Source organism: Danio rerio, chromosome 9 (genome assembly GCF_052040795.2).
Source record: "Danio rerio strain M-AB ecotype USA chromosome 9, GRCz13ab, whole genome shotgun sequence".
Taxonomy (NCBI): domain Eukaryota; kingdom Metazoa; phylum Chordata; class Actinopteri; order Cypriniformes; family Danionidae; genus Danio; species Danio rerio.
The window spans coordinates 38,452,501-38,469,548 of NC_141029.1; the positions used below are offsets into that span (position 1 = coordinate 38,452,501).

At 35.9% G+C, this 17,048-nt stretch overlaps 1 protein-coding gene across 4 annotated transcripts in view; it reads left to right on the forward strand.

Moving 5' to 3' along the window:
* lrp1bb (low density lipoprotein receptor-related protein 1Bb) overlaps positions 1-17,048 on the forward strand; it is a 631,192-nt gene that overhangs the window by 540,534 nt on the left and 73,610 nt on the right. For all 4 annotated transcript variants that reach the window (XM_087268160.1, XM_087268163.1, XM_087268161.1 and 1 more), the window contains 8 exons: positions 3,562-3,743; positions 3,934-4,133; positions 4,823-5,011; positions 6,603-6,751; positions 6,834-6,927; positions 11,240-11,356; positions 11,815-11,934; positions 14,574-14,693. In XM_087268160.1, coding sequence (XP_087124286.1) covers positions 3,562-3,743; positions 3,934-4,133; positions 4,823-5,011; positions 6,603-6,751; positions 6,834-6,927; positions 11,240-11,356; positions 11,815-11,934; positions 14,574-14,693 — 1,171 coding nt within the window. The remainder of the gene's footprint in view (positions 1-3,561; positions 3,744-3,933; positions 4,134-4,822; positions 5,012-6,602; positions 6,752-6,833; positions 6,928-11,239; positions 11,357-11,814; positions 11,935-14,573; positions 14,694-17,048) is intronic.

Below are 17,048 nucleotides of genomic sequence, written 5' to 3' on the forward strand. Positions count from 1 at the left end.
AAACCTCAAAGCACATCATGTCTTTCAATGACAGCTTGCAGACGTCCCCTATGTTTTGATGACAACGTTTGTTTTATAAGTACGCAATGCAATATTAGCATGAGACACTGCGCTAAACAGACGGAATAACTCATTTAAAGGAATAGATTATTCTGGGTATGTTTGATGGTTTATTCACTCTTATTCTGAATGTAAATGCTAAATCTTTTCTCCTGTTCCACACAAAAGATTGATGTTCTGGGGTCGGTTGCAGTAACTGCTCAAATCAAATCAAATCACTTTTTTTGTCACATCATCAGCAGCACGTGTGCTATGATAAGTAAAAACTTAGGTGCTGGCTCAAGACAGTACAAAATACAGACAGTGCAAAAACAATGAAAGTGCAAAATACAAACAGTGCAAAATACAGACAAATACAACGACAGTGCAAAATACAACAGCATACTCTCGAAAAAAAAAAGGACAATGTAAGATTGACAGCGATATGTACAATGAATAGTTGTCACATAGTAGTTGGCAGTGTTGTTTCAAGTATGGATTGGTTAAGTGCAGTGCATGCTACATATTAATGGTGTGCTGTGAGGGGTATGGAAGAGTCTGTCTGTGTGGGGTGTGTTCATCAGCATGATAGCCTGAGGTAAGAAGCTTTCCTTCAGTCGGCTAGTGCGTGATCGGATACGGCAGAACCGTTTGCCTAAGGGTAGCAGAGAGAGAAGTCTATGGCTTGGGTGCCTGGAGTCGCTGAAAATTCTATTGGCTTTCCTCACGCACCGCCTGGTGTAGATGTCCTGGAGGGAGGGAAGCTCACCTCCTACTACGCGTCCAGCAGTTCGAACAATCCTATGTAGGCCTTTGTGATTGCTGCTGGTGCTATTTCGATACCAGGTGGTGATACAGCCAGAAAATATGCTCTCCACAGTGCAGGTGTAGAATGAGCAGAGGATGTGGGGGCTCATTCCAAACCTCCTGCTTAGACTTGTTTTTCAAATTAATAGATTTGTTATCATTGATTAAAAGTGCATTATATAAGAAATTGTGTTTCCAACAAACAGTTTTTGAATTGTGCACACTGGGAAGCTGTTATTAATATTTGAGTTTTTAAAGCTTATTTTAAGTTAGTATTCACACTGTAAATGACAAAAAACATTGACAGTTCAATTCATGTTTATTTCTATAGTGCTTTTTACAATATAGATTGTGTCAAAGCAGCTTAAAATAGAAGTTCTAGTAAATTGAAACTGTGTCAGTCCAGTTTTCAGAGTTGAAGTTCAGTCTAGTTCAATTCAGTTCAGTGTGGTTTAATTTTCACTGCTGAAAGTCCACAGTTGAGTGGATGTTGAATAATTATACACAGTATGTTTATAGAGTGTCATTTTGGGACACAACTACAGTCTTATCATGCATGTCATGATTTTGCAGCACACAATGCGATTCTTTGAAGATTAATATCTATGTTGATGCTGGAATATCATTTTTGTTTGAAAATGTAATCCATGTCTACTCTAAACCCAACCATAACTGTACACTTTTCCCAAAATCAGAGGGGATTGAAATTGGTCAACAATTATGTAGAAGTGCTTAAACCTATATAAACCTAAACGGTAAGCATATGCCTTAATTCTGATTGGCCGATTGCCATGTTGTTCCAGGATCAACATAGATGTTAATCTAGGAACATGTCATACTTGCTAAAACCAGGTTGGCGGTCTTACAATTCTGGCTATGTTTATGCAAGTGGTCACTATTTTCTTTGCAGTTAGGGCAAATAAAAACTAAGACTTTTGAAACCAAATTGTTTTGAATTGTTCCACAAATGACACAAGAGCAACATAACAAAGTGGTCCATCTTGCACAAATCATTCTTTTGTTTTGAAGTATTTCAATGGATCACTATTCAGTTCAAACTTTTAGCGGCAGACTATATTTAAGACACTGGCAGACTACATTTAAAGGGACAGTTCGTTCACAGAATTAAATTTACTTACTATTTATTCTCCCTCAAGCGGTTTAAACCTTAATGGGTCATAAAACCCCCCTTTTTCAGTTCAAGTCTACCTTTGAGTTTTTTTCAAAAATACTTAGTGATGGATGTGAAGCTCTGCGAGCAGACGGAGCAGTAAGTGTGGCCGGCAGAACAAGGAAAAAGGAAGGGAGCGAAAAACTGTTGTGAGTTGGCTCACAAAATGAGACACAAATCTTGAGGAGACCCATAATTTGATGGTTTACAAAGTTAAAATGCAAAGAAATAAACAGTAATGTAATGTCCTGTTACGTATGTTATTCATAATTTTTATATACATATTACCACAATTTGTTGTATATAAACACTATAAATAAGGAGGACTTCTCTCCTCCTGAATCCCGGGGTCTGGATAAATAAACAGTGAGTAGCAGTGCAGCAGGTCTCTTTCCCTATCTATTTCCACCATTAGCCATGCCGGTAATGAGGAGGATTTTAAAAATATGCAAACACTTCAGCATGGATATAGGCGATGTGTATGAATGGTAACAAACTCAACTGATAAAAGACAAAGTTCTCCATTCTCCAATTCTTGTACAGCTTTCTCAACAAAAATGCATGCTGCTACCCAACAGCTTTGCTTTATCGGTCCTGACAGAATTGCTGAGAAAAACATTTAACAAACCCTGTGGATCATGGAAACAAACGTACAACCCATGATGTGCACAGACGCGGTCTCACCCAGTCATTGGGTCACACAGTTTGGCATGTCTGCCTTGCTTTCGGAAAGCACGTGGTCTCATGAATAATTAAGAAGCGGGGTCTTATCATAGGACAAGAAAACTCAACTATGAATTATATTGAGTAACCAATGCGTCATCACTCCACTAGCAGATTCACGCTACTTCACTGATTTTGATCCCACGCCAATAATGTTTTAAACCCCGGAACATGAAATTAGCTGACAAAAGCTCAAAATTATCCAGTGTTCTCCACAATTAAAGCTGACAGGTGCTTAACTGATGTTCAACACACAGATCTGGTAACATTTTTAAAAAGTACTCCAGGATGTCTTGAACCTTTAAAGAGTTTCTTTATTCCCTTGAACACAAAAGAACATATTTTAAAGAAAGTTGAAAACATGTAATTATTGACCTCTATGGTAGAAAAAACTAAACTTTGGAAGTCAATATTTATAGGTTTTCAGTTTCCTTCAGAGTATATTTACTCTAACCTCGTATATTTGTTCAACAGAAGAAAGAAACTCATACAGGTTTGAAACGAGTAAAGGGTGAGTAAATGATGACAGAAGTGTCATTTTAAGGTGAATTATCCCTTTAAAAGACTTTAATGGTGATTTGTATCCTGTTTTGAAGCTTGAAAGTCTTTTTTCATTGAAATTACATAATAAAATGAGGAGAATCACAATTTCTACTTTTGTGTTCCACCACTAAAGAAGTCATATATGGTTGTAGAACATAAAATTAAGAAAAAAAAAGACTAAATTTTACCTTTTTTTGCCATAATCCAGCTCGATGATTGCAGTGGTATTATATAACAAAATTGCAGTAACTGATCTGAATCCTACTTGTTTGCTTTAGATTGTTCACCGAACAGCTGTTCCAAGTGCACTGGCCGTGGACTGGATCGGGAAGAACTTGTACTGGTGTGATGTAGAAAGAAAAACACTGGAAGTCTCCAAATCCAACGGCTTATACCCTACCATTTTAGTGAGCTCGGGCCTGAAAAACCCAACGGACCTGGCACTGGATGCTCAAACTGGGTACAGCTGCTTCCTTTTACGATTCGAAATATTGTCTACTTTTCACCATCAGTCCTGGGAGACTGTATTTTGTAGCGAGAAAATGACTGCCACGATGGGACGTGTCTAATCTCTGCTTGAAACAACAGTGATGAGATTGTGTCTCACGTTATATGAAGTTCATGAATGAGGGTCACTCTCTGTCCCGCAGGTACGTGTTCTGGATTGACTGCTGTGAAAATCCTCATGTGGGTCGCATTGGCATGGACGGCCAAGGCCAAAGTGTGATTGTGAACAAAGAGATCTACAGCCCTTCAGCTTTAACCATTGACTACACAAACAAGAGGATCTACTGGGCTGATGATAATCACATCCTTTTTGCCAACATGGACGGTTCTCAGAGGCACCGGGGTACAAAATGAGTCCTAATTTTGCTCATTTTTGCAATTGTTGGAATTGTAGACCATAACAAGGATGAATTAGAGGGGGGAAAGCACAGTAAAGCCTTTTAGCATTATAACAATACAAGGCCACAATCTTCTCTGTGCCATAATTTACTTGTGAGTTTATTTCTTCTAATCAGCACAAAAAGAGCTATTTTTAATAATTTTTTGGTCCAAATTGACTTTACCTCCTACTTTGGAACTCAATAGGGACTTTTTGACTCCCACTATTGTTAAAAATATCTTCTTTGTGTTCATCAGACCCATTTAGAAAAAAATGATACATTAAATTATATGCAAATTACAAATAGTATATGACAATATTGGCATATATGGCAATATCTCAAAATATATGTTGCAAATATGACATATATTTTCAATATGTGAATACCATATATGAACTTTTTATGTCATATATGTAATTTCCAAGTATTACCATACATCAGATTTCTATGTAGGGAAGAATCCATGTTTGAAATGAGTGGGGGGTGAGTAATTAGTAAATTAATTAGTAGATTTCATATTTGAGTGAATTATACCTTTAAATAGTTTTTAACTTGAGCACTCTTTGATTTGGATTTAGTATTATGAGATTGAATTCTTTATGAAGTAATGCAGATTTAATGATGTTACATGGTGTGATATTCTCTACCTCAGTTCCTCATGACCACATCCAGGGTGTGATGGGGCTCACGCTGTTCGAGGACTTCATTTATTGGACTGACGGGAAGTCTAAATCTCTCCGCCGAGCTCATAAGACCACTGGTGCTAATGCTGTGGAACTCCTAAATTCATGGCAAGCCATTAAGTCTGTCATTGTCTACCACCCACTGCGCCAACCTGAAGGTAGAGACTGTTTCAAATCAATATTATATTAATTTAACACTTGATTTGCCCCAAAATTATATTATATTATATTATATTATATTATATTATATTATATTATATTATATTATATTATATTATATTATATTATATTATATTATATTATATTATATTATATTATATTATATTTCATTACATTATATTATATTATTTTGTATTGTATTATATTATACATATGTAGTTATTATTTTTTTATCATTTTATTAGAATTGACAAGTTTTGGGGTCAGTAAGATTGTATTAAATATTTTGACAAAACCGTAATATTTTAAAATATTGTCAAAATGTTGTAGTGTTTTGGAAACATTACACTTGTTTAAGAATCGAAGGATCAAGTAAACACTAATGATGATAATAAATTGAAAATAAGGCTTTTTTAAAGCTTAATAAATGTCTTTACTTTGTATTTTGATTAATGTAATAGGTCAGACATAACCCTTTTTTCTAGTTTCCCAAAGAACATTTTAGTGATGGGGTCTTCGAATATTATTCATGGTGCTAATAATATTGTAATGGCATTTTTGATAAATAATATTTGTAATAGACTGCACTTTAATTTAAGGTGACATAACTACTTGTATTTTACCATTCATTTTGGCTTTAACAGTTTATTGATAACTAGCCTAATTAAAAAACCTTTAACTAAGCTCTGTGAAAATTTTTGCATGTTGGCATACAGTCAAAATTTTAATATTAGAGCCATGGCTGTAGCGAGTCGACAATACTTTGTCTGAAATTAAACTATTTATCTTATTAGAAAATGATAAACAGTTATCCCAGGTGCAGCATTGTATTAGATATTAGCAAATAGGAACAAAACATGGAGAAAACACCTTCACCTTTCACGGAGAAACCTTGGCATCGAGTCATCCACCTTCAGAATTTGCCACTACTGAGAAGGAAGCTCAGCTGCCCCCTAATGGTAATGTAATTCCTGAGTCAGAGAATTTCCCTGAGTACTGCGATGAACCATGGTTAGTCATGGCATTCTGTTTTCTGAGACGTGCATTTCTTAAGACCCTTTCTGTATTGACTTATCTACTAAGTAATACTAATTAAATGCACGTAATTGCATTTAATTGTTATATGGTTGGGGTTAGAATATTAGAAAATGTGTGTTAGGTTTAAGGTTAGTTTTTTGTATGTACACTCTCAGAAATAAAGATACAAGAGCTGTCACTGTGACAGTACCTTTTCAAAAGGTACATAATTGTACAAAAAAGTCCTTAGTGGTGCCTTAAAGGTATATATCTGTACCCAAATGCACCTAAAATGTACCTTTGAGGTACCAATATGGACTCTACAGGTACAAATATGTACCTTCTAAAAAGGTAATGCCCCAGTGACAGCTCCTGTACCTTTATTTCTGAGACTGTATGTATGCATAATTCATTTAATTACTATAGTAAGTGCATGAAACATGTAACTATGTCACCTTAAATGTAAGTTTCATATTATGTTTTGTTTTATTACATTACAATATAGAATGGCATAACAATACTTGTTTTATAAATAACCCTGTAATATAACCCATGTCTACCCTTATTTGACAGTTCCCAAACACCAGTGTCAAGTGGCTAATGGAGGCTGTAGCCACCTATGTTTGCTCTCACCTGGAGGAGGTCACAAATGCGCCTGTCCAACTAACTTCTACTTGGCCGCCGATAACAAGACATGCCTATCCAACTGCACAGCCAGCCAGGTCTGCATGCCAAAATGATGATTCCATGTCATTAGGATTGCTGTAGTTTATGCTTCCCATAACTGATTGGCATTTTTTGCAGTTCCGCTGTGGAACGGATGAGTGCATCCCATTCTGGTGGAAATGTGATACGGTTGATGACTGCGGTGATGGCTCTGATGAGCCTGCGGATTGTCGTGAGTGCTTTGTTTCTCATGTTACTCAACCTACACTGCCTGCCTGCACTGTTGTTTGTGTTTTGAACAGTTTGCAATATTCATGCATTGTCGTAGCCAGGGATTTAAGAAAAAAACAATCCAAAAAAAGTGTGTGGGGCATGTTATAAATCTCTTTAGAAGTATGACTTTGTTTTATATGCCTAGTTGCCTTGGTTACGCTCATATGAGACAAGCTTAAAAGCAAATCTTTCCTGAAACGTCAGCGCTATTGTGTTTTCGACATTCACATTTTAATAGGGAGGCCTTCTTGTGAAAATTATGAAGATAAAAAAATGCTGTTTTTTATGTCAGACAGCCTTACTTTTCTTCTGTTGTTCGGGATGACGATCTGTAAGCTGCTCGGCGCTGCAACTTGGGCCATGAATATTAATTACATTGTGATGTTCAGATTTGCTGAAAGGCAAAAAGTGGAAGATGAACACAAGCCATGTTGGATTACTGCGTACATGTTCATTCAGAACAACTGCTTGGCAGAGGCTTCAGCTTGCTCCTAAAGGGATTGTTCAGTCAAAAGTGCTATTTTTAGTAACAAAAAAATGATTCAATTTCTTACAAGTTTTACTTGTGGTTACATTTATATCATTGTGTTTCGATCTTATTTTATCTTCTTATTCTTATATGCAAAATAAGTTTGTTTTATTCTTACTTTAGTCTGTGTACAGATCCCGGACGGGCCCTCATTAAATGTTATGTTTCCTGAGGCATTACACTGTATGACATTTGAGTACTTGGCTACTGCTTTGTTAACCCTCAGGCTCTGTTTACACTTATACTTTTTCGTTTTAAAATGCATAAGTTTTGCTACGGTTATGCCATTGGTCCACCACACTACCCTGGAGTTTTCCAGCCCTGAAAACAAAGCTTTTTAAAAACGCTGAATAGGCCGTTTTCCTTTGAAAATACTGCTGCTGTGTCTCGTAAATGTAAACATCTTAAAACAGAGGCGTGGCTGCAGACAATCTGATTTCCCTCAATATTAGGTAGCCTACACAAAGTTTTCTCCTAAGTTAAGACTTTGCAAGTTTGATATGGAAAACAAACTCCAGAGGACACGTCAGGTAAATCTTCAAAGGGAACAGAGTAGGTTACTTTATAACGTCATTCGCATCATCCTGGTTACATTGTTTCACTATCTTAACAATAACATAAAAACTTGATATGAGGAAATGCCTATTTTCATTTTGATAATAACAAGTTAACAGACACCAAAAATGTTGAGGTGATGTGTAGCTGCATATGACATATGTCATCTTCACTGTACGCATATTTATATCAAAATGGAGCCTTTTACATATCTGCTCCATATTTTCATTAAAAATTTAAAACATACCCCCTCTTTTGCTGAATATCAGGTTTAATAATGAATAATGGCCATTCTAAAAGTATAACGTACAATATGTTAATACAATATAGGAAACAAATGCAAGCAATCAGTCAAATGTGCAGAATCAGTGTAAGTGGTTAGATACATTGATATATTAACTTATCTTTGCACTCAGCTAAAACACGTTACCTGAGAACAGGTGATAGTTTCAAAAGATCAAAGATATGTCGTTAGATATAGACAACAAGATGAATTAAATATCACATACAAATATAGGCAGATTAGATCCAGCAGTAGATCCTTGATGAACCGTCCGACGTGCACAGCTCTCACCTGGGGTCCTGTGCTCAAAGCACCTGTTGACTGCCTGGAGCTCAGACATGCGCATACACTGCAGCGCATGCCAGAGTGTGTGTATGGTCATGTGATGTGCCTTTTTTTAACATTGTAGTGTCGACGGAGAGCTGTTTAGAAATGCTAGGTGAAACGCCAGTGTGGTCGTGGATCATTTTCATTTTAAAATGCCGTTTTAACTAAAACTAAAGCGTGTCAGTGTAAACGGGGCCTTAATCTATCCAAGTGTGAGTTAGGTTTCGTCAAACAACAGTGACTTATTTTACAGCTTTATGCCCCCAAACCAGTGTTGTGCTAGTTACTGAAAAAAAGGTACTAGTTACAGTTATTAGTTACTTAATTCAAAAACTAACTCAATTACTTTATTGATTACTTACACCAAAATGAAATGCGATACTGTTAAAAGTAATTTTTGAGTTACTTTTGCAAAGAACATTTTTAATGCTCCTATTAATAACGTCACTTAAGTGCTGCATGGAGAATACACTGGTGATCAACTTCACAGTTTGAAATAATTTGCATTCTCATGACTTAAACACAAGACAGACTTAAACAAAAAGTCAATTTTTAAACACTAATTTATTTAAGTCAGACCCGCAGCACAAAAATAAAAATATCCCAAGGTTATAAACCAAATGAATAATATGTTCAGAAACAAAAAAGCAAAAACTTAAGTTGCTTCAGCTTTATACAAGTTGTTCTTTTTAACCCTTAAACATGTTCTTTCACACCTTGAATATGAAAATAATATAACAGCTGTTTACAACAAACACAAAACCTTTATGAAATAAATAAATAAAGTAATCCGAATTATCATTTAGAATCAATTTGATGAATCTCCAAAAAACTGCTATAGACCCTTTTCACATTTCTGGGTTTCTCAGTAGCGGAAGTCATCATAGTTAGGAAAACTGAATGGGAGAATACAACAAATATGTTATACAATCTTATTTGCTCAAATACAAGCAAAACCCTATGATGCCTGATGTTATCAGGACTTTCAGAAAAAGGAAAAAAAAAAAGTATGCGAGACTGATAACGGCAGCCAGGGGAGAGAATAATGTCAAATTTACTCTCATCCCCATAGACGCTGCATTACAAACACCTCACTTAAGCGCCAATTTGTTTTTTGTAATTTAAAGCAAAGTTGAAATATTACAAGCATAAAGGGATATAAATGTTCACGTTTTTTTTTTTTTTAATCTAAATATTAAAAATTTTCAAGGATTTAAGAGGCTGATGACCATTAAACGTATCATAACAGACTTGTGAAAAGGGTCCATTATAGACAACTGTAAATTTTATGCATCTTAAACAAAAGAAAAACATAACAGCTACTCAAAAATGAAAGTGATGAGCAATTTTCAAACTAACCAAAAATTAAACATCATATGTCAGCAACTTATGGAAAGTAAGCTGTGTATATTCAAAAAGATAAATATTTATTTGAAACAACAAGCATATGAGTATTAGTAATAGTAATTAATAAAAGTAATGTTTATAGTCTCTCGCACGTGCACACTCGGTCTACCTCGCGTGCATTCGTTCTCTCTCATTTGCACCCGGTTTCTCATGCGCACTCAGTCTCTCGCATACACACTTCGTTTACCTTGCGCGCATTTGGTCTCTCCGCTTTTGCTTGACATCTGTCCAGTCTGGTGCCTCATACACATCAGGTCTCCTTTACAGTGGTTGATGGCATCCACCAATCCCACAATGCTTCGCCGCTGTAAACAGGAAGATAATAGGCTGCAGCCAAAATGTATTAATTTACCAAGTAACAGACAAACACATCATATTGTAACAATATTGGAGTTAATATGTTTAAAAAGTAATGCGTTACAATATTAGTTAGTCAAAAGTAATGTCGTTACAGTAATGCTTACTAACGCGTTATTGTCCAACACTGCCCCACACCAAGCTCAAAACACTACCATAAACTCAAATGTGAATTTCAAAGACACTAAACCTGTGATATTATTAATATTACATATTCTGTTCAACCAAATCAAATAATGGTGCCACCAACTAATGAAATGCAAAAGGTCTAAATACTACACATTTTTGGTGCATCAGGCTTTATTTATAAAACATTCATATACTGGGAATGAGATTGATTGTCTCAATATACCTTGTTATATTTGTTATTTTTGGCATCTGCATCAGTTATAATGACCTGTGATTGTAACACATGAAAGTACTGTTACATACAGTATGAAGATGAAGTAGTTCACAGCTTCACACAAGTCTGACCTTCAAGCTGTGAGAAAGAAGGAACTTATTTTCTTTAATTTTGTTTTCCCGGGGAGCTTGTGTCTAGCCTCACTTTGTGGTGATTCACTCGAGCAGTACAAACAGAAAATGACAGGCTGCCAATGGCTGCTGTTAATAGGTGGAACCTCTGTTTGTTCGATAAAGGGCAGGGGGGCATTAAATATCGTACAAGTGCTTTTAGAGACATAATGGAACGTGGGTTGACTCGTCAATTTCAGGCTGCCTCACACGGCTCGGGTATAAAAACACACATACACACCCATGTGCAAATTGCTTCGAATCCTCCGGAGTTCACTGTTAATCACCGTTTTTTTGCAGCGGAATTCAAATGCCAGCCTGGGCGATTTCAGTGTGGCACCGGCCTTTGCGCTTTACCTCCCTTCATCTGCGATGGAGAGAATGACTGCGGGGACAACTCGGATGAGGCCAACTGCGGTGAGCAGAATAATACATACGAAAGCTGCTCTTAAATGCCATGTTCTTATCGACAGATCCATTGCTTTTTGTCTCTGTGTGAGACTATCGGGACTCCCTGCTAGAATTGCGTTGCTGTGAAGTATGTGGCAAGGGGGAGAAAAATCTGGCAAGAATTTTCATCAGCAGCAAATCTTCTTTAGCGCTGCTGTCTCTGAATGTTCAATTATACAGAGTCTCCGTGCTATCAAGCGATCAATATCCACTTTAGACGTATTAGAACAGAGTACAGGGTATTTTGTCATTTAATGATCATAATGGGGATGTATTGGACCAAAGCTGATTTCAGATTCAAGACATTTAACTCGAATAATATTGTTTCTGCTATCATTTCGGTGTCATTCGTATTGGATCTTATGACTTCATTTGTGCTGCATTGATCAGGTTTTCCTCACTGTAATGTCTCTCCCCGTTTGCAGATACATACATCTGTCTGTCAGGCCAGTTCAAGTGCAGCCGAAAGCAGAAGTGTATACCGTTGAACCTGCGCTGCAATGGACAGGACGACTGCGGGGATGGCGAGGATGAGACGGACTGCCGTAAGCGATGCCATGACAGTTTTTGCTCCCCTCATTAAACACTGACTATAATGGGCCCCGTTCTCGTAAACTAAAGGGTGTTGTGACAGGATTGCTCGAACTCTGCCAAATTGGACTTTTCCGCTGTGAATTTAATGATCCAAACTGACAAATCTCAAATGTGGCTTTTATCCCTTCAAACAAGTTGGGAGGTTGGGGAGCTATAAGGCTAGTCATGTTCTGATGAGGTATTCTGAGAGAAAAAGAACCTTTCTTGAAAAAGGTAACAGTACTTGTCAACAAGAAATTAAGTCACCTAGAGTTGGAAAAAAAACAATAACAAATAAAAACTTAAACTAAACAGTGTTTTACGCAGAACACACTGCATCAATAGAAATAATGTATGTATGCATGTATGTTTGTATGTATGTATGTATGTATGTATGTATGTATGTATGTATGTATGTATGTATGTATGTATGTATGTATGTATGTATGTATGTATGTATGTATGTATGTATGTATGTATGTGTGTAATTTTAATGCATCATGATATTTTCTCAGAAAACATATTTCTAAAGGTGCTGTTGACTTGATATTTTCACCAGATGTTTGTAACAACCAAAGATGTCCATATATGCAAAGAAAACAATATAAATTAGTTTACAATCTAAGTTATGTGTAATAAAATTGAAATGACACATGCAAAAATGATTGAGCCCATGAAGAAAGGGAGGTGTAGAAGGGCAATGAAAGCCCAGACAGCAGTAGGTAACAAGTAGTTTTTCAGCAACCCTCTACCCCCCGTCAGTGTAAATTAAAATCTGCCAACATCTTCAGTCCAACATCTACATCACCAGTATGGTGAAGATTAAACCAGGGCAGACATTTCAGCAAGACAATGATCCAAAACATAGCCAAGGAAACTTTCAAATGGTTTCAGAAAAAGAAAATCATGGTGTAGAATGGCCCAGCCAATTGCCTGACTTGTATGAGGTATATGAACATGGACTTTTAGTTTTCCAGCCAGCCAGCCCCAGGGCTTCTGGTGAACTGTTTTTCCATTAAAAAATTACTAAATTTAAGGTCTGACTTCTTTTAAAATTAGTGATCTTCACTGCCTGATAGATATATGATATGAACTGGGTCTCAGACCAGGCAAGAATCACTGCATTAATTTAATATGAGTTTATTTTACCCCAGTATTTTCAATGAAGTTTCTGTGCCTGCTGACCCTGATGGTACTAGAGTTAAACTGTATTTCATCCTCAATGCTTTAGTCTATTTAGCTAAATCCTGTAAAAGAAACCTTATGAAATTGAAATTGGTCACATTAAGCTTTTACCTGAAGTTTATTTTTGGCTGAAAAACACTAGCTGTGCATTGACACCATTCAATAGAAAATACAAAGTAAAGATCAAATTTGATGGACAAGACTCTGTTGAAGTCTGTGAAAAAATTCACGCTCATGTGACTTCATTCTCCATATGAGAGACATCTTTAAATTGCCAACAACAACAAAAAATAACCTTTTATGTAAGCTATTAAATTAAATTTCAGTAGTTCAGTACATTTCCCTTGTGTCATTCCATTGTTATTACACATTCAATACCATGTCTGCTCCTCCAACTGCTCCTTTCAAATATAACAAGACATTTTGCATACTTTTTTCTCCCACTCTATGTACACTACCGGTCAAAAGTTTGGGGTCAGTATGACTTTTAAATGTTTTAAAATAAGCATATCCTGCTGACCAAGGCTGCATTATATTATCAAAAACACAATACAAATTGTAAAACTGTGAAATGTTATTGCACTATGAAATAACTGTTCAAAAGTAGTTCATAATTTAATTTAATACTTTATTCCAGTGATTTTAATGAGGAATTTTCAGCTTCATTACTGCAGTATTCAGTAACATGATCCTTCAGAAATCATTTGGATATATCTCTAATAATCTAATATTTATTATTATTATTATTATTATTATTATTATTATTATTATTATTATTATTATTATTATTATTATTATTATTATTATTATTATTATTATTATGAAGGTGAGAGTAATAAAAGCAATAATGACTAGAGTAATAATTTCATTTTGAATTACAATTAAAAATTGTAATAAATATTAACTTTTTTTTTTTTTACATTTAATAAATGCAGCTTTGAACAGAATAATTTTCTTTAAAAAGGATATATATAAATTCCTAACTATTAAAAGGCTAGTTAAGTTTATTCATAATATTCGTAATAGCATCTCAGGGGCACAAAACAACAGTCTATATGTAAAAGTAAAAAATAAATGATGTTATGGTTAATATGACCTTTGCACAACAAAAAAAAAAAGCAAAAAACGTAATGAAAAAATAAATACTTATAGAAAAGCCATATGTCACCCCTCCACTTGACCTTCTCACTCCCAGCCTTGACTAACATTTCTAGCCTGTCATTTTCTGGCAAGTAATTGCAGAAGACCTTGTCTTTACATACAGAAACCGAAGATTGGACATACATTCTATCTGTATTGAATCACTGTCACATGCACAAATGACCTTTACAAGTACAACCCAGTTCTATATGTGTACTTTTTACTCTCAATCTTAACAACAGCTCTTCACTATACACTGTCCTTTCCTCCCTTTCTAATGTTCCAGCTGAAAGCACATGTTCTCCAGACCAGTTCCAGTGCAAGGCTAGCATGCATTGCATTTCCAAGCTCTGGGTGTGCGACGAAGATCCAGACTGTGCCGACGGCTCGGACGAGGCCAATTGTGGTGAGTGAACCGCAGTTATTATTCACAAATCACAGCCGCGGTCGGCCACACGCGCCGAGCCGTCTGAAAGTCTGATTGGGGCTAATGTCAATTCTGTATGCTCGCGCAGTCTTCTATCTCTCTGATGGAGTGAGGCCAGCTTTAATCATGAAGCACTCGGCTTTTATTAGCTGTGGCTTGTAACAATTCCCCAGGGCCTGTTTTGTTGCCTGAATGCCTGATTTAGTTTGACAGTGGCACATCAGCGGTGGCCTCACATATTGCATTCTTCCTCGGTTCACCATTCCAGACGTTTAAAGTGCCGATGCACCAGCAAAACAATTTCTAAAGGGGGTTTTGCTTCGAGTCATTTTCTATGCTCTGTATTGAACGCGAGAGGTGTTTACTTCATTTTATTAGCATACCGCTCAATTGATGTGTGCTGAAAATATTGGTATATAGAGCAGACATTTATCTAGATGTTTCTATAGACATCCAGCTTCCGTGACCGAATGCTGATTGAATTGTAAACTTGTAGATGAGAGATTTGGAGCACTTGACAGTGGGTGAAGAAGGCATGTAATTAATGTTTATCACACAAGGCAAGCAGAAGAGTTCACTTAGAGCTGATTTTAATGTCAAGATTTTTTCATTAGCCTGTGGCTTGGTTAAATAGATCATAATCTAAAAGGCAGAACTACAGTTGAAGACAAAATTATTAGCTTTCCTGTGACATTTAATTTAATTATTTGTTAAATATATAAATAATAAATATAAATATATAATATATATTGATTGTTCATCAAACTAAAAGGAGAATTTCTCTAGGTGAAAAATGTAATAGAAAATAAGTTATATTATCAAAATAATTGTTACAAACCCCTGATGTTAGTCTAGGGTTGTGGGGTTTGACATTTTTTTTATTAAAATATATTTATATAAACAGTGAATGAGTGAAAAGACAACCAAAGTAATGCCAAAAAATGTGTGCTTTTATTTACAATCCCAAAGTGAACAACAACAACGAATTAATCAAAAATAAAGAAAAAGTAAGTTAGGCAAAAATATACTATTTACAATATGTACAACACTGAGACAAATAAAGACGGGAAAAACAAGAGAGCTGGCAGAAGGGACGCGGGCGGCGCTAAAGAAATAAAAAGAACAAAACCCAAACTAAATCTAACTTCCCAGAAGCATCTAGCTAACTAACTATGTGAAAAACAATATAATTAACATGAAGATCTTCCGAGTCCTAACTATCTACTCTATCTATCTATCTATCCAAAAAGTACAAGGAGTGGCGCTCGCCCCTAACCTAGTGTACTAGACGGCAGAGTAGTCCTATGTGTTGCGAAATGTATGTCACGTGACCTTCTTACCTGTCCGCTTCGTCCAAGCCTCGTAAACAACGATAAAATAAGAACAATGTACGAATAACGGACGGATAACGTGCACACAGAAACAAGCAACAACAAAACACTGTTAGACGGGTTATTTCTAAACGCACGCGATAGATACAAACAAACGACAAAGCAGAGAAAGAGAAAAATGCAAGCAAGGGAAGGCGAGTGGTCTGGCGCGCGCTTTTAACACGGGTGGTCTTTTCTTATTGGATGTGACGTAAGAGTGACGTAACCGGGGAGGAATGACTGACAGCTGAATGGACCAATGAACGGAACCTGAGAATGCATGAGAGCAGATACGAGAGAACAGAGCAAGAGAGAGAGAGGGAAAAAACCAACACAGAGAAACAGAGCACAAAAAACACAAATACATAACAATAATATTTTTAAAACAATAAAAAATATATTAATAATTGTTATTAGAGTGCTTATAATTTTGTATCAAAACTGTAACTGGATTTTTTTTCACTTAAAGAAAACATGAATTATGGCAGTTCAAAGTTTGGAGGTTGCCAAGGATTTACTTTTTATTACAATTGAATATAATTTATTCATTTGGCGGAATGAACCACCAGCTTATCCAGCATATGTCTTACACAGCGGATGCCCTTCCAGCTGCAACCCATTACTGGGAAACATCCATGAACCCTCATTCACACACATACACTACAGCCAATTTAGTTTATTCAATTCACCTATAGGGAATGTCCATGCCAACACGAGGAGAACATGCAAACTTCACGTTGTCGCTCCAATTTAAACTTGTTTTAAAATATATATTTAAAAGTACTAAATATGTAATATACTTTAAAATGTCATTTAATCCTGCTTTGTAAAGCTGTCATATACTTTTTCAGAACTTATTTATAAAAAATATCTACATTTTTCTATAGATTTTACTTCAGTATAAATAATTGCAGTTAATGTTTTACTGTGAGTTAAGTCAGTATGATTGGTTTTAGAGTAATTA